The 26850-nt window shown below is 50.1% G+C and overlaps 1 protein-coding gene across 1 annotated transcript; it reads left to right on the forward strand.

The window, feature by feature from the left end:
- Positions 1 to 1714: 1714 nt before the first annotated feature.
- Positions 1715 to 26850, forward strand: SLC27A3 (solute carrier family 27 member 3). The gene is made up of 10 exons (XM_035098888.3): positions 1715 to 3600; positions 11170 to 11379; positions 13336 to 13494; positions 16337 to 16461; positions 18267 to 18461; positions 19840 to 19930; positions 20056 to 20254; positions 22090 to 22187; positions 24067 to 24197; positions 25372 to 26850. Exons 1-10 carry the CDS (start codon positions 3105 to 3107, stop codon positions 25546 to 25548), a joined length of 1881 nt encoding a protein of 626 aa, XP_034954779.1. The 5' UTR covers positions 1715 to 3104; the 3' UTR covers positions 25549 to 26850.

Raw genomic sequence — 26850 nt, forward strand, 5'->3', positions numbered from 1 at the left:
GTGTTCCTTTTGGGGCAGTTTGTCCACCTTTGGTCCCCACCCTGCACTCACCTCCCACCTCCTGTGCATAGCTGCCAACCCTCCCTTTTTTTGCGGGAAACTCCCTTATTCCAAGCCACAGCTGTCAACTTTCCCTTTTTTGGCTGGAAATTCCCTTATTCCAGCGCCGTTTCCCGCTGCTATCCTGGATTGTTAGATATACCGTAGACTGTCCCCACGACAGGTGAGGCTCCTGATCCCTTATTTTCAAATCCAAAAGTTGGCAGCTATGCTCCTGTGGCTCCCAGAAGCTGACGGCATGCGACAGCGCCACCCCCCCCCCAGGAAACGGCTTCGACTGGCCGCCTAAAGCAGATGAGGGTAGCCACTGAGTCTCAAACCCTCAGTGAGTTAGGGGCTTGCAGACCAATGGTGGGACCAACCGGTCGAGAAGGCGGTTTTTGCACGTGCTGCAGAGGGAAGTGAGGGGCAGAAGGGGCTCGCCGACCTGGGAAAGTAGCCCATCCAGGAGAAGGAAAACTCTGATCATAAACCTCCGTTGCCTTGCGGGATATTTCCAGGAGAAGAAAAGGCTCAGGAGAAAACCCTACACAAATCCGGAGTGGAGTCCCTAAGGCTGTTGGGTGGCGTCTTGTACGCCTCCTTTCGGCAACTCCTGCAGCCAAGCTGGTGCTCAAATGTCTTGCTCTGCTTTCCTTTGGACCACATCAGTGAGGCTGAGGGTGTGTGTGGGGGGGTTCTTGTCGTTTGGGCAGCCCAGGACCTCCAGACAAAGGACCTCGGGGAGGTCACTTCAGTGCTACTAATGCAGCAAAAACAACGCAGGAGGCAGCAGTTCCGAGTTACTGGTCTCTGCAGCCACAGCAGGCCAAGATTCTCCAGCGGTTTGACTTCACCCCTGGAGGCACACTCCATTGTCCCTCGACAGACGGATGCGAACAACAATTCACGAGGACTGCGAGCTTGCTGGATCTTTTAAGCAAAGGCTCATAGCTCAGCACCAGAGCCTCCGTCTGACTCAGGATACAAAAGAGGCGAGCTTCCGTATGTTGTTCAAGCAAATAGCTATGGGTTTGTGTAACGCCCTGGCGCCACTTCCCATAACCGAGTGCCCTCCATATGTGTTGGATTATGCTCCCCGTTGGCGCCAGCCAGTGCTGCTAATGGCCAGGAATTACAGCAGCTGTAGCCCCAAACATCTGGAGATCGGGGAAGGGTGCCCTAGATCACTCTCGCATGCACCCTCCCTGCCTCCTTTAAAATAAATTGCCACTTGAAAGTTTTTACAGGGCTGCCCTCAGGAGCGAATGTTGACATTTGCCTCCCCGCAATGTCTAGCGTGGAAACCCGAGGCTTAATTCCACCTTAAACCCAGGGTTGGGTTGTTTTGCCTGGAGCCGCAAGGTAGCACCCAATTTCTCTCTTCTCCCACGGATGTTGGGTACCGTCGGCCTACCTTACAGGGTCATTGTAAGACCTGCTGAACTGATGCACAGAAGTGCTTTGAATTCTCCAAAGCCAGGGGATGGGGGAAATATCGCGGCCCTCCAGATGTTGCTAGGTATTTTTTTAAAATAAATTTATATCCAACCCCTCCTCCCAAAGGAGCCCGTTCCTGACCACTAGGTGTGCTGGCTAGGAGCTGCTGTCTATTGTAGCAGCCCAGAATGGGACTCCCAGGCTGAAGGAAACTTCACCATGCAGCAATAGAGAAAAGTAAAGCAATTTATTGTTTGCGGACAGCAAGCAGTGACTCAGAGAATACTTCCTAAAAAACTGAGCATTTACAGCATTAACTATAAATGGCAAGTGGTTTTGAGGAGAGAAGAGGAGGCCTGTTCTTCAAAGGTCCACCTAGTCCAACGTTCTGCTTCCAACTCAACATGGAAGTCACACCGTTGGTCCATCTAGCTCAGTATTGTCTACACTGACTGGCAGCAGCTCTTTGAGATTTCAGACGGGGTCTCTCCCAGCCCTACTGGGAGATGCTGGCATTGAACCCAAAACCTTCCGCATGCAAGGCAGATGCCCTGCCAATGAGCGACAGCCCTTCCTCTAAAAAGCAAGTTCCCGCGTCTCATGGTTGTTATGAAAGCTGCTTTAAATGCAACTAAAGAAGTTGCATTTTGGTCCATTTAAGCTCAGTATTGCCTACACCAGTTTTCCAAACGTGGGTCTCCCAGCTGTTTTGGGACTACAATTCCCATCATCCCTGACCACTGGTCCTGCTAGCTAGGGATGCTGGGAGTCGTCATCCCAAAACAGCTGGAGACCCAGGTTTGGGAAACCCTGACTGCAAGAGGATCTCCAGGTTTTCAGACAGGGGTCTCTCAGTCAAACCTGGAGATTAAACCATGGAGGTAGACTGCCCATGAGGCGAGAGGCTCCATTTAGCCATCATTTAGCCCAACTGGCTCTAGACGGACCCGCCCACCTCCATGAAATCTATCCGACACGTGTGCCTGATGGTCTCTGGCGGATGATGCTCCGCGTCCAAAAAGCGGAGTGCGGGCCATAGCTGCCAAGTCATCCCTTTTTTAAAGGGATTTTCCCTTATGCTGAATAGGCTTCCTCGCGAGAAAAGGGAAAACTTGGCAGCTATGGTGCGGGCACCCCCGACGGATCCCACCACAACACCAGGCAGCTTGTGGCATGGAAAGCGGAGCCCTCCTCGGAGGCTCCCCTCTGCCCGGCGCGCGCCCTGCCGGATCAGCCCTCCAAAAGGCCCCGCCAGGTCCCTCGAGGAGCCCCGACAGCCAGCCCTCCCGTTCACCTTCCCCAGCAGCAGCAGCCACTGCTATGAGAGGCCCCTTTCTTCCCCGAGAGCCCGGATGGCTTCCAACTCCGCCTGGCCCGCTTCCTAGCTCTCTCCTCGGGCTGCTTCCACCTCCGGCCGCCGAGGGCGCCTGGAGAGGGGCGGCTGGCGCCCCTCCTTCCCTGGGCCTCGCAGCGGAGGCGGGGCTGGCTGGCGGCAGTGGCTCCTTCGGCGGTCCGCCCTGGCCCGCCTCCTTCCTCCTCCCGCAGCTCTCCCCTCTTTTAGCTCCCGCGATCGCAGCCGCCGCGCCGTCCTCCCCGTCGTCTCCATCCTCCTCCGGCGCGCCACGATGTGGGTCACCCCGGCGCTGGCGCTGGCCGCCGCCGGCTTGCTTGGGCTGCTGCTAGCCGTGCTGCCCGGCCGTCTGCGGCCGCTCGCCTTGGCCGACTTGGCCTTCCTGGTGCGCGCCTGGCGCTGCCGCCGCCGGCTCCTGCAAGGCAAGACGGGCGCGCTGAGCCTGGCGCAGCGCTTCGGACGCCTGTGCCGAGCGCGGGGCGAGCGCGTCTTCATGCGCTTCGAGGAGCGCAGCTTCACCTACGGCCAAGCCGAGCGCCAGAGCAACCGCGTGGCCAACGCGCTGCTGCGCTTGCCCGACGGGCAGCCGCCGCTCCTGCCCGGCCAGACGGTGGCGCTCTTGGTGGGCAACGAACCCACCTTCATCTGGGCCTGGATCGGCCTGGCCAAGCTGGGCGTCGTGCCGGCTTTCCTGGGCACCGCGCTCCGACGAGGGGCGCTGCTCCACTGCGTGCGCACTTGCGGCGCCAGGGCGGTCCTGGTGGCGCACGGTGAGTCCCCACCCCCTACCCCATCGCGATTTGTTCTTTCGGGTCTGAAAAGGGACGGCGAACTTTGGGGGGGGGGGTCTGCAGAGGCTGGGATCCAAGGCTCGCGTTACTTGGGAGTAAACCCCTATTAGGGAAGGTAGGGCTAAGCACTCTCTTCCCAAATCAGACCGCTGCTCCATGGGAACGTAGGAAGCTGCCTTAGACCGAATCAGACCCATTGTGGTCCACCTAGCTCAGTACTGTAGACACCGACTGGCAGCAGCTTTCCGGCTGTCGTCTGGAGGGGTTCAAGGGGAGGGAGTGACTCCCCTATGGAGAAAGGTTGGGGTGTTTGGGTCTTCTCATTGAATCGTAGAGTTGGAAGGGACCCTCAAGGGTCCTCTGGTCCACAGTTTCCCAAACTTGGTGTCCCCAGCTGTTGTTGGACTACAACTCCCATCATCCCTAGCTAGCAGGACCTGTGGTCAGGGAGGATGGGAACTGTAGTCCAACAACAGCTGGGGACCCTGATCTAGTGCAACCTCCCTCCTGCAATGCAGAAATGTCAACGCAGGGGCCCCATCCAATTCGTACCAGACCCTAGCTTTGCAAATGCAAGAGCGGTTTTATCGCTGCACCGTGATGGAAGTTTATGCAATTATGCACTGCATAGAGAGAACGATAGAGGAAAAGGCTTTGTTCCTCTCCCTAGTATTAGAACTCTCAGGCATCCAACGAAGCCAAATGTTGCAAGTTTCAGGACAGATAAAAGGAAGTCCTCTTTCAAGCAGTGCATGGTTAAACTATGGAACTCTCTGCCACAGGAGGCAGTGATGGCCATAAACTTGAAGGGCTTTAAAAGGAAATTGGATTCATGGAGGAGAGGACTAAGAATGACTACCAGCCACATTGGCTCTGCTGTGCCTCCACAGTTGGAGGACGCAAAGCTTCTGAATGCCAGTTGGCTGGAAAACGCAGGAGGGGAGAGGGCTCCTGGGTTTGGGTCCCGCTTGCTGGTTTCCCATAGGCATCTTGTGGGCCCCTGTGATAACCAGATGCAGGCCTAGATGAGCCATTGGCCTGATCCAGCAGCGTCGTCTGCACCAATTGGCAACAGCTCTCCAGAGAGGAGTCTTTCGTAGCCCCACCTGGAGATGCTGGGGATCATTCTGCATGCAGGGCAGCTGATCCACCGTTGTGCCACGCTCCTTCCTCATTGAGAATAGCAGGGATCGCCTTCTCTGCATGTTTGTGCAGGGTCACAGTAAACATTGGCTGGCTGGCTTGTTAGTGGGTTGTAACCTGGTTTTGGGCTTGCTATGGGTTGCGCCTCCTGGTTCAAAGCCCACCCTAGTAACCAGAGGTGCAGTGGGCAGCTACTTCCGGGAACGAATCCTGATTATTTACCTATTCAATTTCTATTCCACCCTTCATCCAAAGATTGCAGGGCGGTTCACAACATAGCAATACAAAAACGTTTAAATCCTGTGTTTCTGTGTTTGGAATTGTCTGAAGTGTTCCAATCGCATCGGTTTCAGAATTGCACACATACACACTGAAAGGAAATGAGCCCAGAGCAGCTACTCTTACAGAGATGTGGCAGGCACCCTCTTTGGAGAGCTAGTACCATTTCTTGGCTCTTGCTTTAAGAATGAGGGAATATTCTAACTGTGTATACAGAGAGAGCGCAATTACCTCCTGTTTTTCTCCTCCACCCGTAGATACTGTTTGGAGGAAGGTGAGCAGCAACTCACACAGAGATAGCCTAGCCAGCCTCCTCTGGCAGCAGGCCATTGTGTTGCGTCTCTGAATTTGGAATGGCTGGAACGCTGCAGAGATGTGGCAGCATTAGCCGTCCCTGATAGGGCCTGATTCAAGGAGGCGAGCCCAGTGCAGGGACTCACACAGAGCTGCAAGAGGCAGCCTCATCGACGGGTGGCTGTTTCACCGGTCTTTCCATTGCTAAGGGTGATAGAATGTGCTGATTATTCAGGAATACAGCTAAATCAGTCCTGAGCGGCTGTGTCACCTTCCCACCCCCCGCAAACTCAGGGTGCAATGCAACCAGTTTGGCAACATTCTGCCCTGTAGCAAGGAGAATTTTATTGTCACCCTTTGCTTTTCTGTAGAGTGCTAGGTGCACAGCTCTCTTCTCTAATGCTAGCATGTTGAATGAAAAGACGAGTCAATTTTTTTAACGTGATCCCTGATTGGCTGGGACATGTGTCTAGGAGAACCTGTCGCCTCCCCGATGTTGCTGGACTCCAACTCCCATCATGCCTTATGGTTGGCCATGATGGCTGATGGGACTTGGAGTCCAACGGCCCCTGGAGGGCCACAGGTCCCCCATGTCAGGTCCTACTGAGGGCCTTCTTGGTAGTGGCGCCCACCCTTTCGAATGCCCTCCCATCTGATGTCAAGTAGATAAGTAACAATACAGTGGAACCTTGGTTCTCAAACAGCTTAGTTGACGAACAAATCGGCTCCTGAATACCCGGAGGTAAGTGTACTGGTTTTCGAAAGTTTTTTGGAAGCCAAACGTCCGGCGCGGCGGCTTCCGCTTGAGTGCAAGAAGCCGCACCTTCAATTTCGAATGGTTTTGGGAGTCGAACAGACTCCAGGAACAGATTAAGTTCAAGAACCGAGGTTCCACTGTACAACCTTTGGATGGCATCTGAAGGCAGCTTTGTATACGGAAGTTTTTACATGTTTAACATTTTATTATGTTTTTATATATGTTGGAAGCCGCCCAGAGTGGCTGGAGCTACTCAGTTAGATGGTTGGGGTACAAATAAAATAGTACTACAGTACTTACAAAGGTAATGATAATAATATCTGCTTTAGAAGATGGGTGCCATTATTATTATTATTATTATTATTATTATTATTATTATTATTATTTTAAAAAGTGCACACAAATAGTGAGCATATTTAGTGATTCTTTCTGATCATCTGCTAAGGAAATATATTGATAAACATTCCATACAGAATTGTAAGCTAAAGAGAACTTCCAGATGCAGAGGACGTCTACCTTAGAATACCAGTTGTTGGCCGTGCCGGGGTGTGTGTGTGCAAACAAGAGGAGCGACTCCATTGCCCAAGTGCCCTTTTTGTGGGCTTCCCATTAGGGCATCTGGCTGATCACTGTGTGAGACAAGAGGCTGGACTGGGCAAGGCAGGGCTTTTCTTACACAAGCAGCCATCGCCATTAAGAATGGAGCCTCCCTGTTCAGACACAGTTTATCTCTGAATGCCAGATACCAGGAACACCACACAACAAGGGAGGACTGCGCTTCTAGGCTTTCTGGCTGCTGCTCACTGTTGGAGTCAGGAGGCTGGGCTAGATGGGTCTTTGCTCTGATCCAGCGAGGCATCACTGATAATGGATTAGATACAAGCAGCTAGCCAACATGATGGCTGAGAAGAGTGGAGCCTCCACGTTCAGAAGCAGTGTACCTTTGAGTACCAGACACTGGAGGGCAGAGGGCAGGAAAGCATATTATTATTTTTATTACTTTTACTGTATATTGTAATTATCATTATAATTGTTTTTTTACCCTTCATCCCAGGGCAAGTTGAATCAACAAAAGTGGGGTTAATTTGCAGTTTTAAAGGCGGGTCACCAGAAATACCTTTCAGCTATCAAAACGCCTCCACACCCTATTTGTGGGGTTCCTTGGAGCATCTGGCCAGAGATTTGGGGGGGGTGCATGACTCCGTGGACTTTTTATCTTTATCTAGCAGGGCTCTGTATTTACAGTGTTTGTATCCTCCGAGAGCAGCTTGCAAAAGTCAGTGATAAGACAGTTCCGGCCCTCGGGTTTACACACCAAGAGCCACGGCACAAAAAGAAAAAGGGTTTGGGAGGGGGAATGAAAAAAGAAATCTCAGACCTAGTTTCTTAGCTGTGTTCTTGTCATGAATAGCTGAAATGGGGAAGAAAAAACCATTCAAGGAAAGGAGGAACCAAAAGTTGCTGGTCTTCCTCTCCTATATAGCCTGATGGAATGGCTGCTGATCAGAGTTGAGGGGCACAGCCTGATGGAAATTATCGCTTAACCCTAACCCTTCCAAGAGTTGTTTCCCAACTGAGTTCTACTCAGATTCAACCTGCTGAATTCATCCAAGTCAAATATATTGATTAATTTCAATGGGTCTACTCTGAGATTGGATTATATGTACATAAAATTGGATTTGTTGTTGTTGTTTAGTTGTTTAGTTGTGTCCGACCCCATGGACCATAGCACGCCAGGCACTCCTGTCTTCCACTGCCTCCCGCAGTTTGGTCAAACTCATGTTCATAGCTTCGAGAACACTGTCCAACCATCTTGTCCTCTGCCGTCCCCTTCTCCTAGTGCCCTCAATCTTTCCCAACATCAGGGTCTTTTCCAGGGAGTCTTCTCTTCTCAGGAGGTGGCCAAAGTATTGGAGCCTCAGCTTCAGGGTCTGTCCTTCCAGTGAGCACTCAGGGCTGATTTCCTTCAGAATGGATAGGTTTGATCTTCTTGCAGTCCATGGGACTCTCAAGAGTCTCCTCCAGCACCATAATTCAAAAGCATCCATTCTTCGGCGATCAGCCTTCTTTATGGTCCAGCTCTCACTTCCATACATCACTACTGGGAAAACCATAGCTTTAACTATATGGACCTTTGTCTGCAAGGTGATGTCTCTGCTTTTTAGGATGCTGTCTAGGTTTGCCATTGCTTTTCTCCCAAGAAGCAGGAGTCTTTTAATTTCGTGACTGCTGTCACCATCTGCAGTGATCATGGAACCAAAGAAAGCAAAATCTCTCACTGTCTCCATTTCTTCCCCTTCTATTTGCCAGGAGGTGATGGGACCAGTGGCCACGATCTTGGTTTTTTTGATGTTGAGCTTCAGACCATATTTTGCGCTCTTTTACCCTCATTAAAAGGTTCTTTAATTCCTCCTCTCTTTCTGCCATCAAGGTTGTGTCATCTGCATATCTGAGGTTGTTGATGGAATGTTAGATTGATAGAATGTTAGAATGATAGATGTTACACAGACCTAAATTATATGAGAATGTGTTTGGCTTGCATCTGAACATACGTAAAGCATCCATGTCAAAAATAGCCTTCGCTGTGAACTCCTTGCTTAACAAGGAGAGACTGATTGAGTCAGGCTAACTCAAGGTTTTCTTTTTATAACGGGAGAGATAAAGGTATCGGTTTGAGATAGGGAGTGGGGAGTTGTGGCCTTCCAGTGTGGTATTCAAGTTCGGCCTATCTCCGAAGGATGTTGCAATCATAGAAACATGCCTTTTATTCCGATTTTAATAAACGGGCTGCGTTGGAGTAAGGCAAATCGGCTTATGGGGCCTCTTTTGGTGTAGCTGAAATGGACCAGAATGGGTGCAGAAGGGAGAATATTTGCCACAGATGCTGCTGGGAACCACAAGTTGCTTTTGAACTCGGGTCCTGCTCATGGGTTTCCCATTAGGGCACCTGGTTGGCCACTGTGAAAACAGGATAATAGAATCACAGAGTCGGAAGAAACCACGAAGGTCACCTAGTCCAACCCCCTCCAAAGCAGGAATCTTTGGCCCAACGTGGGGCTCAAATCCACGACCCTGAGATTAAGAGTCTCATGCTCTACCGACTGAGCTATATTGCAGGTATTTTGTGGCTTTATATCTTGAGTTTATTCTGTGAACCGCCCTGAGTCCCCCGGATATGGGGCGGTATATAAATTCAAGAAATAACAACAACAACAACAACAACAACAACAACAACAACAACAACAACAACAACAACAACAACAACTGGATATGCCCCCTTTGTGCTCTTCTGAAGGTGCTGAAAACCGGCTCAGGGTGGCTTTAAAAGATGACTACTGTAGTCAAATTCATGGAAGGGAGGCCCCGCCAGAGGCATACTGGTTGTCTAGAACAGGCTTCCTCAACCTTGGCCCTCCAGATGTTTTGAGACTACAATTCCCATCATCCCTGGCCACTGGTCCTGCTAGCTAGGGATCATGGGAGTTGTAGGCCAAAAACACCGGGAGGGCCAAGGTTGAGGAAACCTGGTCTAGAACCTCCAGCTTCCGAGGAAGTCTACCTTAATACGAGTAGCTGGGGAGAGTTACTGTTGCACTCAGGTCTTCCTTGTGGGCTTCCCAGAAGGTGTTATCTGTGAGAGCAGGATGGGTCCTGTTTGGCCTGCTCTTTTGCATGCTTAAAATGTGCTCTCGAGGGATAATAAGGGGATTGAAAACAACAAACCACTTCCTCGTTTGTTGGTCCTTTACTTCTGCAGCGTGGCAAGACTCCCAAGGCCTCCTGTGAGCGGTTTTTGAACCACTAATTAATACCCCAACCTGAAGCAAAGCCTGGCCCCCACATCGCAGGGAACTGGGAGGCCTTTGTGGTGATTAACGCATCGCTGCTGCTGCTGCCTGCCGGGTTGATTCAATTTGCGGAGGGCTGTCGTCATCATTGGGGTGGGGGCAGGGGTGGCAGCGGAGACAAAAGGCCGGCGAATGGACCTTCCCCGTGCGTGACTAATGGCTGCGTCCTCCGGCTAGCAAGGGAGGTTGGAGAGGGACCACGGAAGCCAGCCCAGATTGCCCTCGCTCCCTCTTAGCCCCGTGGGGAAACTGAGGTTAGATGGCCTTATAGAACGCTGCCTTCTGCTGAGCCAATATTGCCTGCACTGACTGGCAGCGGCTCTGCTGGCAGGAGACACTACCCAACGCTACTTGGAGATGCTGGTTGATTGAACCCGGGACCTTGGGCATGCATGCAAATCGGTTCCTCTTTTTTAAAAATCAATAAATAAATATTAAAAATCAAAACAACTACATGCAATCAGAGAGTCATCTCCCAATACACTGCAGAACCTCGTCGGAAGTGGAAATGCTACAATCATCGCAATCTTAACAAACACGGAAGGCTACCTTTATCGCTTGGACTGTTTTCCACAAATGAAAAGATATATTGTATTCGCAGCGGTGTCGTTCTGCAGGGTTTATACAAAGGCGGGAGGGGAGAACGACAAATACTTTACGCCTGCCAAATGTGTGCTTTACGCATGCCAAACTGTGCTGTGTAGACCATAGGTACCGTTCTGCCATATACCTCATTATTTGAATAATCTATAAAGTCGCCCCAGACTCTTTAAAAATTACCGTATTTCCCCAGGCCTCTTTCTACCTGCAATTTCCATGTCGGTTTCCCCAACAATGCTCCCCCCCTCAATAATTCTGGGAAGTATAGTTTGTGGGGGGTGCTGAGAGTCGTGAGAGACACCCCCCCACCGCCTTCTCCTCACAGAGCAACAGTTTCCTGCTGAACAACCAGCCCTTCTTCCCAGGGAACTCTGGGAGTTGAAGTTCCGCGAGGGGAACTGGATATTTGCCACAGATAGTCTCCTAACACCACTCAGCACCCATAACAAACTACAGCTCCCAGAATTATTATTTTTTTGGGGGGGGAGGGAGCCAGGAGTGTTTAAAGTGGTATTGTAGCGCCTAAATGTGTGTATGGAGAAGGCTGCAGCCTTAGCTGAGTTAGCGATTCCTGGTCAGCCAACATTGTATACTGATGCTTACTTGCATCTTTCTGTCTCTTTGCAGAGCTTTTTGAAGCTGTGGAGCCCATCCTTTCCGATTTGGAGGAAATGGGCGTCGCGGTCTGGGTGTTGGGGAAGGGGCCGTATCCTCCCGCAGTGACTGGGCTCCAGGATCTCTTGGAGAAAGCGTCGGAGGAGCCCGTCCCCTTTGAACTGTCCACTCCCGGCAACTTGTCGGATACCTGCCTCTACATCTTCACCTCGGGGACCACAGGTATAGTCCTCCCGAAACCTGGGCAGTTTTCTACAGTCGGCAGAAACCTAGGCTTCTCTGATGTAGTGGCCAAAGTGTCAGACTAGGAGCCAGGGTTCGAATCCACCACTCCGCCATGAAGCTCACCGGGTGTGACCTGGGTCCAGTCACGGCCTCTCAGCCCAACCAACCTCACAGGGTTGTTGTGGGAATTCAGGAAGGGAAGAACCAAATACCTTGAGCTCCTTGGAGAAAACGGTGGGATATAAACACAATAAGTAAATAGTAATCAATGCATTCAGGGAAGTTTTTAATGTGTGATATTTTAATGTATTTTAAATTTTTGTTGGAAGCCGCCCAGAGTGGCTGGGGAAGCCCAGCCAGATGAGCGGGGTACAAATATTATTATTATTATTATTATTATTATTATTATTATTATTATTATTATTTGCCCATAAGGAATTTATTCCCCATCTGTCCAGTGGAGGAGCGCTGAAACTAATGGCGTCTCCAGCCCCAAGCACACACATGCAGAAGTGGTGCGGTTCAGAAATTAAGTGCCGGACTGTACCACTTCGGTCTGCCTAGCTCAGTATTGTCTATTCTTACTGGCAGCGGCTGTCTGGGATTTCAGATATGGAACAGTCCCAACTCTACTTGGAGATGCCGGGGAACGAACCTGGGACCTTTGGAATGCAAAGCAAATGTTTCCCCCAGCAGCAGATCCATTTGCTTCTGTACTAACAGCGAACTTGTTCTCATATGGATTCGTATATAGGCAGAACAGCACCATCCATCAGGATGAGCTGGGAGGTCCCAGCGGGTTTGAGGGAACCCCAAGGTTTGCAGAATTATCCCCGCCAGAAAAATAGGGAAATCCCAATGGGGACAGAGCGTACTCATGGGCCGTGGAATGCTGCCTGGATGTCAGAGAAAAAGGGGAAATCAGGGTAGCAGGGTCATGGAAGGGAGCATCCGGCGAAAGGGTAGTCTGTCTGCCTTGGAGCACTGACCAGGAACATGTTACGCTGCAACTTTTCATTGCAGCACCCCACTTATAACATACTTATCCAAGTATGCAAAAGAGGACCACTACACCAAATAATATTATATAATAATAACAGTTACAATGTGGAACTTCTGGAGCTTCTGTTTCTGAAATACAGGCGACTCTCCTTCTGAGGATAGTGCCTAAATCCAAAATCGCATATGGTCAAAGTGCATAGGGTGAGAAGTCTCTCTCTCCCCCCCCCCAGATGTCCACCCCCTTTCTAGGTTTTCAAAAATTGCCAAGCATGTATAAAGCTGAATGTGCGCAAGTTAAATGTGTGTAAGTTGCAAGTTACCTGTAATTGAAGAAAATGTTGACCACCAAAAGGAAAAGATGAAAAATCAAGGGGAGGAGGGTTGTGGAAGGGAATATTCAGCAAAAGGGAGTGGTTGACCAGAAACATTTCACGCTGCCACACTTATTATAGCATACTTATCCAGATATGCAAAAGAGGATCACCCCAATAATAATAATAGTGATAGCAATAAAAATGATGATGATGATGATGATGATGATGTACAGTGGTACCTCGGTTTACGCACTTAATCCGTTCTGGAAGTCCGTTCTTAAACCAAAGCCATTCTTAAACCGAGGCGCGCTTTCCCTAATGAGGCCTCCTGCCACCGGTGCCCTTCCACTGTTCGGCTACCGTTCATAGACTGAGGTAAAGTTCGCTAACTGGAACACAGTTTTGCGGAGTTCGTATACCGAATAGTTTGTAAACAGGGCTGTTCTTAAACAGAGGTACTACTGTATTTCTGAAATTTCTGGCTCTGAAATATTGGAGTGGGGGACAGAATTGACAAAAAGGGAGAGGAAACAACTGAACTCTTCCTTCCTTCCTTCCTTCCTTCCTTCCTTCCTTCCTTCCTTCCTTCCTTCCTTCCTTCCTTCCTTCCTTCCTCCTTCCCTCCTCTCTGTTCCAGGACTCCCCAAGGCGGCTCGCATCAGCCACCTCAAATCCATCATGTGCTTGGGTTTCTACCAGCTGGTGGGGGCATCCAGTTCGGACGTGATCTATGTGGCCTTGCCCCTCTACCACATGGCGGGGAGTCTTCTGGGGGTCATCGGCACTCTCGGCCTCGGTAGGTTCAGGGGTTTGGTGGAGTGGAACAGGTGGAGTGGCTTTTGGGGGTGGGTGGGAGGAAGCTAGCTTGTGGTTGCAAATGCTGGGCATGTGGGTCAGCTGCCCCAAGGAAGGCACTGGCGGGGAGGCTGCCCCACTCAAGAGAGGAACCACCCCCACCCCTCCTGTGTCCTTTCCCATTTTGAGTATCTTGGGTCCAGAGGTCTCAAGACCTCAGTCACCTCTCCAACCCCTCCAGCGGTTGGAGAGTTGGGCAAGGCCCCTTTAAAAACAAACAATATGTCAGTTCCTCCAAGAAGATGCACCCAGGTGGTGCTGTAGCGGGCCCGCCATTTAACTGGGATGTGGGTGGTGCTGTGGGTTAAACCTAGGACTTGCTGATTAGAAGGTCAGTGGTTCGAATCCCCACGACGGAGTGAGCTCCCGTTGCTCAGTCCCTGTTCCTGCCAACCTAGCAGTTTGAAAGCACGTCAAAGTGCAAGTAGATAAATAGATACCGCTCCGGTGGGAAGGTAAACAGCGTTTCCGTGCGCTGCTCTGGTTCACCAGAAGTGGCTTAGTCGTGCTGGTCACATGACCTGGAAGCTGTACACCAACTCCCTCAGCCAGTAAAGCGAGATGAGCGCCGCAACCCCAGAGTCATCCGCAACTGGAACTAACGGTCAGGGGTCCCTTTACCTAACTGGGATTTGTCCGACCTCCAGGCAAACTGCTATGTTGGACACACAGGAAGGAATCCCCAAGCAGAGGATGAAAGAACTTTGTTTGTAGAATTCCAAAAGGGGCAGTGTTTTGATCATTTCACACCTGGGAGCCATACGCCATTTGAGATAAAACGTTTGCTACGAATACCTGTGTGGCTGCTGGAATATATTGACCTCCTTCCCCATAACAGAACCTTGTGATTGCTTTGATGGTCCTTTGAGCATTTCCAGCTGCATTTTTAATCTGATTATTCCACAAACCCTTTTCATGAAAAATTACATCCAGATATTTTTAAAAAAACACGTTATCTGTTCAATGAGCTGCTTGTCAACCTGCCATTTAGGTCTCTCTCTCTTTTCTTAGAAAACACCATTAGTTTGGATTTCGTATAGTTAATGATTAGGCTGCTCAAGTTCTTAATAATCGTCTTAGTCCCACACAGGAGAAAGAAATTAAAACTGCATCATCAGTATAGAGAAGAACCGGAAGGGACATATTTGCCAATTTTGGCCAGATGGACTTTCAGTTAGGGAGTTAATATAAAAATTAAATAAGATGGAGTGCAAGGATGCTGCCTTGCTTTACTCCAGTGTGAATCTGGATTTGCTTAGTTAAATGTCCCTGCCGATCACATCTGATCCTAAGCTGTGTGTTTTCATGCAAATTATGAATAAGAACCTACACACATCTCTCTCTATTTGTATCACTTAGGTTTTTCCAATGCCTTTCTCGGGGTATAAGATCAAAAGCTGACTTAAAATCTATAAAATCTGCATAAAGATACCCTCCTTTTATTGAGGCATACTTTTCCACGAGATGATGGAGCAGAAGTCCCTGATCTATGGTTGACCGTTCAGCTCTGGAGGGAGAGACGTAGACCAGGGGTTGGCAAGGTTTTCCAGCCGTGGGCTGGATCATTCCCACGGACGATCGCCCCTGGGCTGGATATGCGCAGCGCAATGCCGGAAATTGTGTCTGCGTATGTCCATGGCGCCGGAAATCACTTCTGCGCATGCCCGGAAGCTGAAAATCGCGCCTGCGCAGAAGTGATTTTTGGCATCTGGGCATGCACAGAGGTGGTTTCTGGTATCTGGGTGTGCGCAGATGCCATTTCCGGCACCACTTGGCGAGTCCCCGCGCTGCGCTGCGTCGGTTTAGCGCAGCGCGCGGTGGACTTGCCGAGTGGGCAGCTCAGTGAGCGGGTGGCTCGTGGGCCGGTTAAAAGGCCTCCATGGGCCAGATCAGGCCCATGGGCCGGAGGTTGCCGACCTCTGACATAGACACTCGGGGAGCTGTCTGTGGTCCTGACCTCCTTGGCTTCTGCTGAAAGTCTTGACTTCTGGACTGTCCAGACTCAGCCTGGGCTGAGAAGTCTTTCAAGTCCCGAGTGTTAGGATATCAGAGAGAGAGGATGCACTGCCCCCAATTTGCGAGTTTCAGCTTATTTTCTGGCCAGTTGCTGCTGCTTGGGTGCAATTGTGCAGCTTCAACAAATCGACACAGAATCATTCCTTTGACTCCAGATTTTTGGGTGCTCAAAGTCCCCCTGGCATCATTGCTTTCACCAGCTAGGCTATTTCCCTCCCCACACTAAGTGGGGACAAGAAGTGCTCTTCTGGATCTGGCCGAGGGTCAGTCTAGCCCAGCATGCTGCTTCCAACTGTGGACAGCCAAGGAAGCCCCTCCAGGCAAGGCACAGGGGCAATAGGCCTCCGCTGTTCCTTAGCACCACCCCAGCATTCTGGTCTTCAGAGGTAGACTGCCCTTGGACTTGCAGGCTCTGTTTTGCCGTCCTGACTAATAGCCACGGCTAGACCTCTGCTTTTTAAAAATATGAAGCAACAAGCAATGGACAGAAATGTGATTTAGAGTTGAAAAATAAAAGAAAATGCAATAAATACTGACCAGAAACTTGATTTAGAATTTAGAAATAAAAGAAAATGCAATAAATAATGAGGGCTAGAAACTTCCTTTGAAATAAAAAGAAGAAGAAAAATGCAATAAGTAATAAGGACTAGAAACTTGCTATAAAATGTAGAAAAAGGAATGATAAGTGGTGGTGGTGTGAGTTATGCTTGGGCATCTTGTGGCTCCCAGCCATTCTCTTTTTCTCAAGGAACCCCATCTCCTTCCAGGGGCCACTTGCGTTCTGAAGAAGAAATTCTCTGCCAGCCAGTTCTGGCCTGACTGCCGGCGCCACAACGTCACCATCTTCCAGTACATCGGAGAGCTGTGTCGCTACCTGGTCAACCAGCCACAGGTGAGTGCTGGGGGATGGAGGCCCTCTGCTGGTGACAGGAGGGATTGCCATGCAAGCAGGCATCCCACTCCTCTCAAGTCTGAAGAGAGAGGGTGTGACACTTAAAAAAAAGGGGGGACCTTTCAAGAGTTCCCTGGGAAGAAGGATTTATTGTTAAACCACTCTGGGAATTGTAGCCCCAACAACTCTCATGATAATAATTTTTATGAATTTTCAATTGCAACCCAATGATAGCCTCATCATAACAATACCAAATTATAATACAATTATAATACAATTGCTAATGCCAATCCTTCAATTACTGAATTAAATACAGTAATTTAGGTGTGTGCCCCCCCCCGTTGTGCTAGATCTGATGGTTTGATGGGGTTTTTTTGTATCTGCGTTCCAACATCTTATTAATTTCATTTAACTGCCAATCATCATAATAAACCCATATACAACAACTGCAACATTTGCGACTTCTATGTGTGTTAGCATCCCCAACCACTCTCAGTACCCTTAACAAACTATCGGCCCCAGGATTATTTCATGCTTGTCTAATGGTCTTCTAAAGCCACCCAAATCAGGAGCCATCATCACCTCCTGTGGGAACTGCTAAGATGCCTGTGCACCCCTTGAACTACTTTTTATTTATAATAATAATAATAATAATAATAATAATAATAATAATAATAATAATAATATATTTATACCCCACCCTTCCCAGTGAGAACCGGGCTCAGGGCAGCTGGCATCAATAAAATTACAATAAGACATAAAATAAAGAAAAACAATTGATTAAAATGCGGGTTAAAATACGATTTAAATTTAATTTTTTTAAAAAAAGCAGCCTCATTTTAAAATGGCCCAAATCAAAACCATAGGGGAGGGAAAACATAGGGGTCAGACTGAGTCCAGCCCAAAGGCCAAGCGGAACAGCTCTGTCTTGCAGGCCCTGCAGAAAGATGTCAAATCCCACAGGGCCCTGGTCTCCTGTGAGAGAGCGTTCCACCAAGTCGGGGCCAATACTGAAAAGGCCCTGGCCCTTGTTGAGACCAATCCAGCCACCTTATGGCTCAGGATCTCCAAAATGTTGTTATTTGTAGACCTTAAGGTCCTCCGCGGGGCATACCAGGAGAGGTGGTCCTGTAGGTACGAGGGTCCTAAGCCGCATAGGGCTTTTTAAAGGTCAAAACCAGCACCTTAAATCTGATCCTGTACTCCACCGGGAGCCAGTGCAGCTGGTAAAGCACTGGATGAATGTGGTCCCGCGGCAGGGACCCCATAAGGAGCCTCGCCGCGGCATTCTGCACCCGCTGGAGGTTCTGGGGCAGCTTCAGGGGCAGCACTGCGTAAAGCGAGTTACAATAATCAAGCCTGGAGGTGACCATCGCATGGATCACTGTGGCCAGACCAGGGCGACAGTGCTTGATACGGCGGAGATGGAAAAATGCCACCTTAGCTGTGGCTGCAACCTGCACCTCCATAGAAAGGGAGGCATCGAAGGTTACACCCAAACTTTTGACAGAAGGCACTGGCACTAGTTGAGCCCCCGCAAAAGACGGGAGTTGGCCCCCCCAACCCCATGTGGTCCCGACCCAACCAGAGGACCTCTGTCTTCGAAGGATTTAACTTCAGCTGGCTCCCACGTAGCCATCCAGCCACAGCTTCCAAGCACCTGGTCAGTGTGTCTGGGGCCGAGGCAGGACGGCCGTCCATCAACAGGTAAATCTGTTGATCCTATTTCTCGTGGCCCCTGGAGCCATTTCCAAGCATCAGCTGAATTCTCCTCCTTGCTCTCTGCTTATTCCTCCTCCTCCCAGAGCCCCAGAGACCGGGAGCACACCTTGCGCATGGCGGTGGGCAGCGGCCTCCGCCCGGATGTCTGGCGTGAATTCCTGCGCCGCTTTGGGGACCTGACGATTGTGGAGACCTATGGCATGACTGAAGGAAGCGTCAGCCTCTTCAACTACACGGGGGCTGTGGGGGCCGTGGGCCGCGCCTCTTGGCTCTATAAGGTGAGCATTGACAGGGTCTCTGCGATGAAGCAGGTGGCATTCATGGAGCAGGTGCAGGGCATCAGGATGTGGCAAAGAGGATACCTGAGGCCAGATTTAGGTTTGATGAGGCCCTAAGCTACTGAAGGTAATGGGGCCCTTTATAAGCCCAGCTGTCCTTTGTCAACAACAAATGGTTGCTGTTTTTTGTGTCGAATACAGTATATGCTATATGGTAAATTATGGACCTAATAGGTATCTAAAGCTATTTGCACATAACAAAATATGTATTTTATCAAGGTAATTGTTGAACTGAAATACTATTAAGAAGAAGTATATTAATAGTGAAATACAATTAAGAAGAAGTATATTAATAGTGAAATACAATTAAGAAGTACCAGTATATTAATAGTGAAATAATTATTAAGCGCTAACTTAAAATGGGTTTTTATTCATAACAAACTTAATAATGCAAACACATTTTATTTTTCCTTTTAATTTCCAGTTTATTTTTCCTTTTAATTTTTTTGGGGCCCCAAGAGAGTGGGGCCCTAAGCTATAGCTTGTTTAGCTTATATGTAAATCCGGCACTTCTGAGAGCACAGGGGGAGTTGGTGTTACTCAGTAATAGTGCCCATTCTTATTGAAGATCCCAGGTGGAATTAAACATTATTTACCTGCTGGTGTGAGCGAGGAGAGATAATATTTAATCAATATATCCTCTCCTACCTTCCTCAACATGAAGATCTCAGAGCCTGGGCAGGTCCGTATGGGAGGATAGGGACTTTCAGATAGCCCGGTCCTAAGCTTTGTAGGGACCTCCAGGTAGGGTTGAGCCTGGAGGTAGGAGCCTGTGTTGGTACTGACCTTGAAAGCCCTAAACGGCCTCGGTCCTGTATACCTGAAGGAGCGTCTCCACCCCCACAATTCAGCCCAGACACTGAGATCCAGCACCGAGGGCCTTCTGGCGATTCCCTCATTGCGAGAAGTGAGGTTACAGGGAACCAGACAGAGGGCCTTTTCGGTAGTGGCACCCGCCCTGTGGAACGCCCTCCCAGCAGACGTCAAGGCAATAAGTAACTATTCTACTTTCAGAAGACAACTGAAGGCGGCCCTGTTTAGGGAAGTTTTAAATGTTTGATGCTGTATTGTTTTTAATATTCGGTTGGAAGCCGCCCAGAGTGGCTGGGGAAACCCAGCCAGATGGGCGGGGTATAAATAATATATTATTATTATTATTATTATTATTATTATTATTATTATTATATCGCTGGACTCCCAACTCCCATCGTCTCTAAAGGCCAGGGGTGATGGCCGGAGCTGAATCCCCTGCTTTAGCCCCCGTACCCATTTCATTGTATTTTTTGAAATGCTTCACTTGCACACCTGCTCTCTGCAGATGTTTGTCCCCTTCGAACTGGTCCGTTACGATGTGCTTCAAGGTGCTCCACTCCGGGACAAGGCAGGACGGTGCCAGCGTGTCAAGAGAGGTGAGCAGGGTGTTGTCCGTTCAGTCGGGGGCAGGAAGAGACCCGCCCCGAGCCGCCTTCCGTCCCACCGTGGCGCCCCCATGCTTCCAGGTCGGTGACTGTACATCTCTCTGTTTTTGGGTCAGGGGAGCCCGGCCTTCTGATCTCTCCCGTGACTCCGCAGACCCCTTTCCAGGGCTACGCCGGAGGGCGCGAGCTGTCGGAATCCAAGCTCCTCCACGGGGTCTTTGCCAACAGAGACACCTATTTCAACACCGGCGACCTGATGGTGCAGGACAAGCGAGGCTTCGTCAGTTTCTGGGACCGCACTGGAGACACCTTCCGGTAAGTTTCCTCCTCCTCCTTTTCCTCTTGGAAGTTGTGGGTCAGGAACTCCTCTGGATCTGAAGCGGGTGGCAAGAGCAAGTTTTTATTCCAAAAATGTGGCCCGGAGAAAAATGTTTGAGAACCACTGGTTTAGAGAGCGCAGGTCCCTGCCCGCAGGAGCTTACAGTTTAAACTTCACCAAGAGGAAAGAGGGTGTCAAGGAGAGACGGGCAGGAGAGCTTTTGAGTTCTGTAGCGTTGGAAGTGAGGAGGCTGGAGACACTTCACTCCCTTGGGATGACTTAGCAAGTTTCAGATTGACCTGGAAACTGTCCCAGAAATCTTGTTCCCTGAGTCAGGATACCATGCCTCAGTTTCTCCATGCCTCAGTCTCTCCATGCCTCAGTTTCCCTAGAGGTGGAGGGCAGCATTGCACTCAATTCCTGGTTCTGGGATTCCCAGAAAAAGGTATCTGGCTGGCCAGGCTACGGTGAGGGCAGGATGCTGAACTTTGGCCTGATCCAGCTGCAGGAGCCTCCAGTTCTCTGTTCTCCTCCTCTCTACCTTAATTTCCTTCCAGACGTCTCCATCCTTTCCTTTCCCTCTGCCTCAGTTTCTCTTTAGGTATCTGTTTCCTTACTCCCCCTTTGTCCCCAGTTACCAGCTGGCCTGCTCTTCCACTCCAAGCTGGCTGGAGGGAGAATTTTCCCCTGCGTTGAGCTACCCCACCTGCCACCCACCCATTGGGAAACGTTAAGAACACCCATAGCACTTTCTTTGCCGGCGCTGGGATTCTCCTGCCCATCCGATTCTCTCCCCCTTTTATTTTAAATCCAGCTGCTTTGCATCCTCGCGCTGCCCTATCTTCTGATGCAAAAGCGCCCCCTTGTGGCCTGACCTACATTTCTCAAGTTAAGCCGCTTTCGAAAGCCGGCTCGCTATTTGCAACACGTCGAAGAACGGAGCTGGTCACAGGAGGGCGCTCTTTGCTAAAGAAAACTTTCTGGAGGGGGAAACAAGGACAGCCACGAAAGAGCCTCCGGAAGCAGAGGTGTCCGATGTGACGCCCTGTGGGTGTTTTCATAGAATCATAGAGTTGGAAGGGACCCCAAGGATCATCTAGTCCAGGCATCCCCAAACTCGGCCCTCCAGATGTTCTGGGACTACCACTCCCATCATCCCTAGCTAACAGTGGTCAGGGATGATGGGAACTGTAGTCCCAAAACATCTGGAGGGCCGAGTTTGGGGTGCCTAATCTAGCCCAACCCCCTTGCAATGCAGGAATATACAGCTGTCCCTTACGGGGATCGAACCTGCAACCTTGGCATTATCAGCACCACGCTCTAGCCAGCTCCCCTGATGAACCACTGGCTGTGCTGCCTGGGGGCTGATGGGAGTTGGAGTCCAAGTTCCCCCATTTTGAGAGCAAGAGAAACAGGACCCAGCAGGTGGTTGGGCTACGACTTGCTGGCGGATTTTGAGCAGAATCTGGACAGCCAACAATCTCCTAACTCTGGATGTCATGTGTTGAGCAGTAAATTGGACTTGACAGTCAGGGGAAAACAATAGCCCTCCAACTCTGTGGGTCTGGGAGTCTATCTTGTCCACCTTTTTCATCATTATCGTTTTTAATTTTAGCTGTGATGCCTGCTTTGCAGGGGGTTGGGCTAGATGACCTTTGGGGGTCCCTTCAAATTCTGTGATCGTTTTATAATGCTTGCTTTATCCCCTCCCTGTGCCTGGGCACAGAGCCACCTTGCCAGCCTCTGCTCCCAGGACTATGCCCTGAGATTCCCCAGATTCTTCCTCATCCCTTTAACTCTTTAATTATATTTTCTCCCTGTCTTTTCCTAGGTGGAAAGGGGAGAATGTGGCCACGACAGAAGTAGGTGAAATCCTGGGGAGCCTGGACAGCTTGCTGGAGGTCACTGTTTATGGTGTCACGGTTCCAGGTACTCTTTAAATGAGGGGCTCTAGAATGTGTTTTTCGAATTATTATTTTACTTCTTTATTTGGACAGTTTGTATACCACTTTTTTAAAAAAAACAACAACCCAGAACTCTTAAGGTTAAAACATCTTAAGCAAAACAGCATATTTTTTTTAACCACCAGAGAACATCCACATTCTATAAAACGCAATTAACAGCTACAATGGAGCGTCCTGTAATCAAAATAAACATTAGGCATAAAAACCAACTACAAAAATAATGAAATTCTAGGAACCATTTTACAGTGGTATGGTTTACAACCATAATCTGTTCCGGAGGTCCGGTTGCAAACCAAAACAGGTTGTAACCCAAGGCACGCTTTCGCCAATGGGGCTTCCCCCCCCCCCAAATTGGTTGTAATCCAAAAAAAGGGACACGCACTTCCGGGTTTGACGTGGTTGTAATCCAAAACGTTTGTAATCCAAAGCGGTGGCAAACCAAGGTACCATTGTACAGAAGAGGGCTGGGATTTGGGTAGACGGTGTCAGCCTGCCCCTTCTCGTCCTACTCAGCGTAGACTCATCAAAGCTAATGGACGTGACTAAGGACACATTCCACTTTACCACAGATACCACTTCAAAGTGCCACGGTTTCCCCCAAAGAATTCTGGGAAGTGTAGTTTGTTGAAGGGGCTATTTCTCTCAAAGGCCTACAATTCCCAGAGTTCCCTGGGAAGAGGGATTGATGGCTGAACCACTCTGAAAATTATAGCACTATGATGGCTTGATCTCCTGCCTCCTAAACCCTTCAGAAGTTATCCAGAGTGTTTCTTCAATTGCTGGACATTTCCAAATGGTTTTAGACTTGTGTGTACTTGTAGCCTCATTCACACCACGGCCCCACTTTAAACAATCATGGCTTCTCCCAAAGGATCTTGGGAAGTGTAGTTTGTTTAAGGTGCTGAGAGTTGTTAGCAAACCCCTGTTCCCCTCGCCGAGCTACAATTCCCAGAGTTGCCTGCGACGAAAGGGGTCTGGATTGTTCAAACCACTCTGGGAACAATAGCCAGGAACAAGATGGTGGGCTTTCGTGGGCCTTTGGCCTGATCCTGCAGGGCTCTTCTGATGCTGATAGCTGTGATTGTTCAGAATGGGACTCTTAATCTCAGGGTCATGGGTTCGAGACCCACCTAGGGCAAAAGACTGAAGGGGGTTGGACTAGATGACCCTTGTGGTCCTTTACAACTCTACAATTCTAATATACAAAGGAACCTCTCTTTCCTAAGGCAGTCTACCTCTGAAAATAATAATAATAATAATAATAATAATAATAATTTATTTATACCCCAGCCACTCTGGGTGGCTCCCAACAAAAAATTTAAATACAATAATCTATTAAACATTAAAAGCTTCCCTAAACAGGGCTGCCTTCAGGTGTCTCCTAAAAATCTGGTAGTTGTTTTTCTCTTTGAGAAGGCCCTCTGCCTGGTTCCCTGTAACTTGGCTTCTCGCAGGGAGGGAACCACCAGAAGGCCTTCGGCGCTGGACCTCAGTGTCCGGGCAGAACGATGGGGGTGGAGACGCTCCTTCAGGTATACTGGACTGAGGCCGTTTAGGGCTTTAAAGGTCAGCACCAACACTTTTGAATTGTGCCCGGAAACTTACAGTAGATGCCGGAGACAAACAACGATGCCTTAAGCACCCTGCCTGGGGACTTCCTGGAGGAATCTGGTTGGCCACTGTGGGAACAGGATGCTGGACTGGGTGGGCCATTCTGATGCTCTGGCGGGTCTAACTAGGCCCCTGCTCGCCAGAGGTTCCCATACGGGTATATATACGCTTGTGGCGCATTCCAGAGTGAGACCTGGGCTTCATCTCCCCCTCTCCCTGCCGCTTTCCCCCAGGGCACGAAGGCCGAGCGGGCATGGCCACCGTGGTGCTGAAGCCGGGACAGGAGTTTGACGGTGCCCAGGTCTACACACACGTGGTGGAGCTTCTCCCGCCCTTCGCCCGCCCTCGATTTCTGCGCATCCAGGTATGAGGAGCCCCCCCCCCCCATGCAGCCTGCCCTTCTTCCACAACCATGCAGGAAAGAGGGTGTGTGTGTGTGTGTGTTGGGGGCCGGGAAGGGCTGATGAGGAAGATATTGTGGCAGAACGCAGCCCCTTGGTAGTCTGAGCGCTTGGGTCTGTAGCAGAAAGAGGCCCTGTTGAGACTTCCCTGCGTGTGACTTTTCAGCTGGGAAAAAGCCCAGACTTAGCTTAACCACCCCAAAGTCTGGGTGGCTCCTGCTGTCCACTAGAGCGGGTTCCCCCTGGTTCTGCAGTGCCCCCCTGGAGGGAACGTTTCCCAGATGGCATGACAGACATGTGACAAGGCCTCCTCTGGTTGTGCTTCGCCTGGAGTGTAGGAAGCTAAGGGAAGACACGCCAGATGCCTGAAGCATGCCAAAGGTGGACGTCAGCCCTGTGGCCCCCCAGGCCTCTCTCTCTGGCCCCTTGGGATTCACCTCAGGCTGCACCCCTTATCCTCAGACCACACCCCTTGCTGCTCCAGCTTCACACCTTCCTTGGGTATTGTTCCCTGGCTGAAAGGTGTTTCTGAACTCTGACATGCTACGCATTTGCCTGGATGTAGGATAGAGAGAGGGGCGGGTGTGGGTCAGTCCTCTCCCCCAATTATATTTTATTAAGCTTCAACCTTTTTAACATATACAGTCAAAACGCAATTCCGTCTTTTCTCTTATTTTTGTCGACTTCCCACCCCGTTTTCCTTGGAGCTGCTGTTTCTCCCGTTCTGCTGCACCTGATCTTCCGTCTGTCAAATCACAGCCACAATATTATAATCTAAATGCTTCTGTCGCTCATAGCTGAAATCCTGCTCGCGACTTCATCCTACCATATATCTTTAAAAAATCAGAAAAAGGCATCCGTTCTCCCTCAAACACTTGTCGTTGGATTCTCTTAATTTTGCTGTTAATTTTTACCAATTCTGCATTGTCCGTTAACTTACTTACCCATTCTTCAGGCGGGAGTCAATTTAAGCTTTTGCCTCTGGCCCTGCCCACTGTTGCTATGCGGCCCCCAGAAGGCCGTCTATCCGTTAGAGATGCTGGCAGCTACAATGTCCCTGCATACAGCGGGGTGGCCTGGATGACCTCCCGAGGTCCTGACCCCTCAGTTCTGTCGTTTCTCTCTCCTTCCTGCCAGGAACGCTTGGAGATCACAGACACCTTCAAGCAGAAGAAGGTCCGCTTGGCAGACGAAGGCTTCAACCCGACACTGATATCAGACCCGCTCTTCTTTCTGGACGATGCTGCAAAGTCATACATCCCTCTGACCCACAGTGTCTGGGAGGGGATATCTGCTGGCCACGTCCGGTTATAACCTGCACCCCCTTCTCCCGATACGTACCCAAACCCCAGTGCTCTGAGCTTGAGGCTGCAGGGTGTGTTTGAAGACTCTAGCCTCCTTTGTTTCCACCTCAGCCTTAAAAGGCCGCCGTGCCTCTTTCTACACCCCTGGATTTTCTCTCCTAGCTGTGCCTCTGCTAGTGGTGTGCCCCCTTAGCGAGGACCTGACACCCCCTCCTAGCCCAGCCCCTCCACGCAAACGAAGATGGGGAACGTATTCCTGCCCAGATTCAGCCTCCGATTGTCCTTGACCCCTGGGGGCCAATGAGAGTTGGGAGCCCAGCACCTGAGGGTTACCTGCTTTACACCTCTGTACGTGTAGAAATTTATTTTTGTTCGGTGGCGGTTTGCAATCTTGCTACTGTTAAGCCACTGGGAATCCACCGCCCTTACTGATCTATTGCAGATCACCAAGAAATCAACCAGCAGATCCTCATTTCTGCCTTTTCCTCATCTGTACGAATTTCCCTTCCTGGGTTGGGCTAAGGCAGGCAGGGCTGGGGGAACCTGTTGTTGGTCTACAACTCCCATCATCCCTGACCTGCTGGCTGTGGGGGCTGCTGGGAGTTGTAGATCCAAGCACCTTGTCGAAAGACAGCTCCCATTGTTCGTGGCCACTGGCTGTGCTGACTGGGGCTGCTGGGAGTTGCGGTCCTAGAGCATCAGGGTTCGACAGCCCCCATCGGCCCTGATGGCTGGCGATGCTCGTTGCAGGGGCCGATGGGAATTTCCTCGGTCCCCATGCTGTGGCCCAGCAGCTAACTTATTTCCAGTAGTGCCCAACCCCATTGCCTTTGGGGAAACTTGCAAAGCAGATCGTGGAGGCTAACGGGCCGTAGTGGTTAAAACCATGAGCCGTCCTCCAGTTCTGATGTCGACTCGGTGGTCTTCACCCAGCCTCTGTACCTCAGATACTTTGGCCCCCCATCTGCAATAGGGAGAAACAGAACGCCAGTCCACCTTACAAGACTGTTGTGCGAAGCACTGAAATGACAGATCCTGCACACACGGACTGGACAAACCACATCAAGTATTATTTGAACGATGTTCTCTGGGCTGGGACGAGAAGCAGGGTATTTTTGTGAGGGGACGGTGCACTTCTGCACGGCTGACGAGGTGTTCGCAGGCAAAGGGCCTGCTTTTAGGAGTTAGCAGGCCTGGTTTCAAGGTGAGGGGCTTGTGAGGGAACTATGGGTTGGGGCTGTTGTTTTTTCTACTTTTTCTATTCTTCGTATCAAATAAAGTTCCTTTTTTTGAGGAGGCGGTACCAGCCGAA

The sequence above is a fragment of the Zootoca vivipara genome, chromosome 16 (assembly GCF_965207765.1).
Source record: "Zootoca vivipara chromosome 16, rZooViv2.hap1.1, whole genome shotgun sequence".
In the NCBI taxonomy this organism is placed as follows: domain Eukaryota; kingdom Metazoa; phylum Chordata; class Lepidosauria; order Squamata; family Lacertidae; genus Zootoca; species Zootoca vivipara.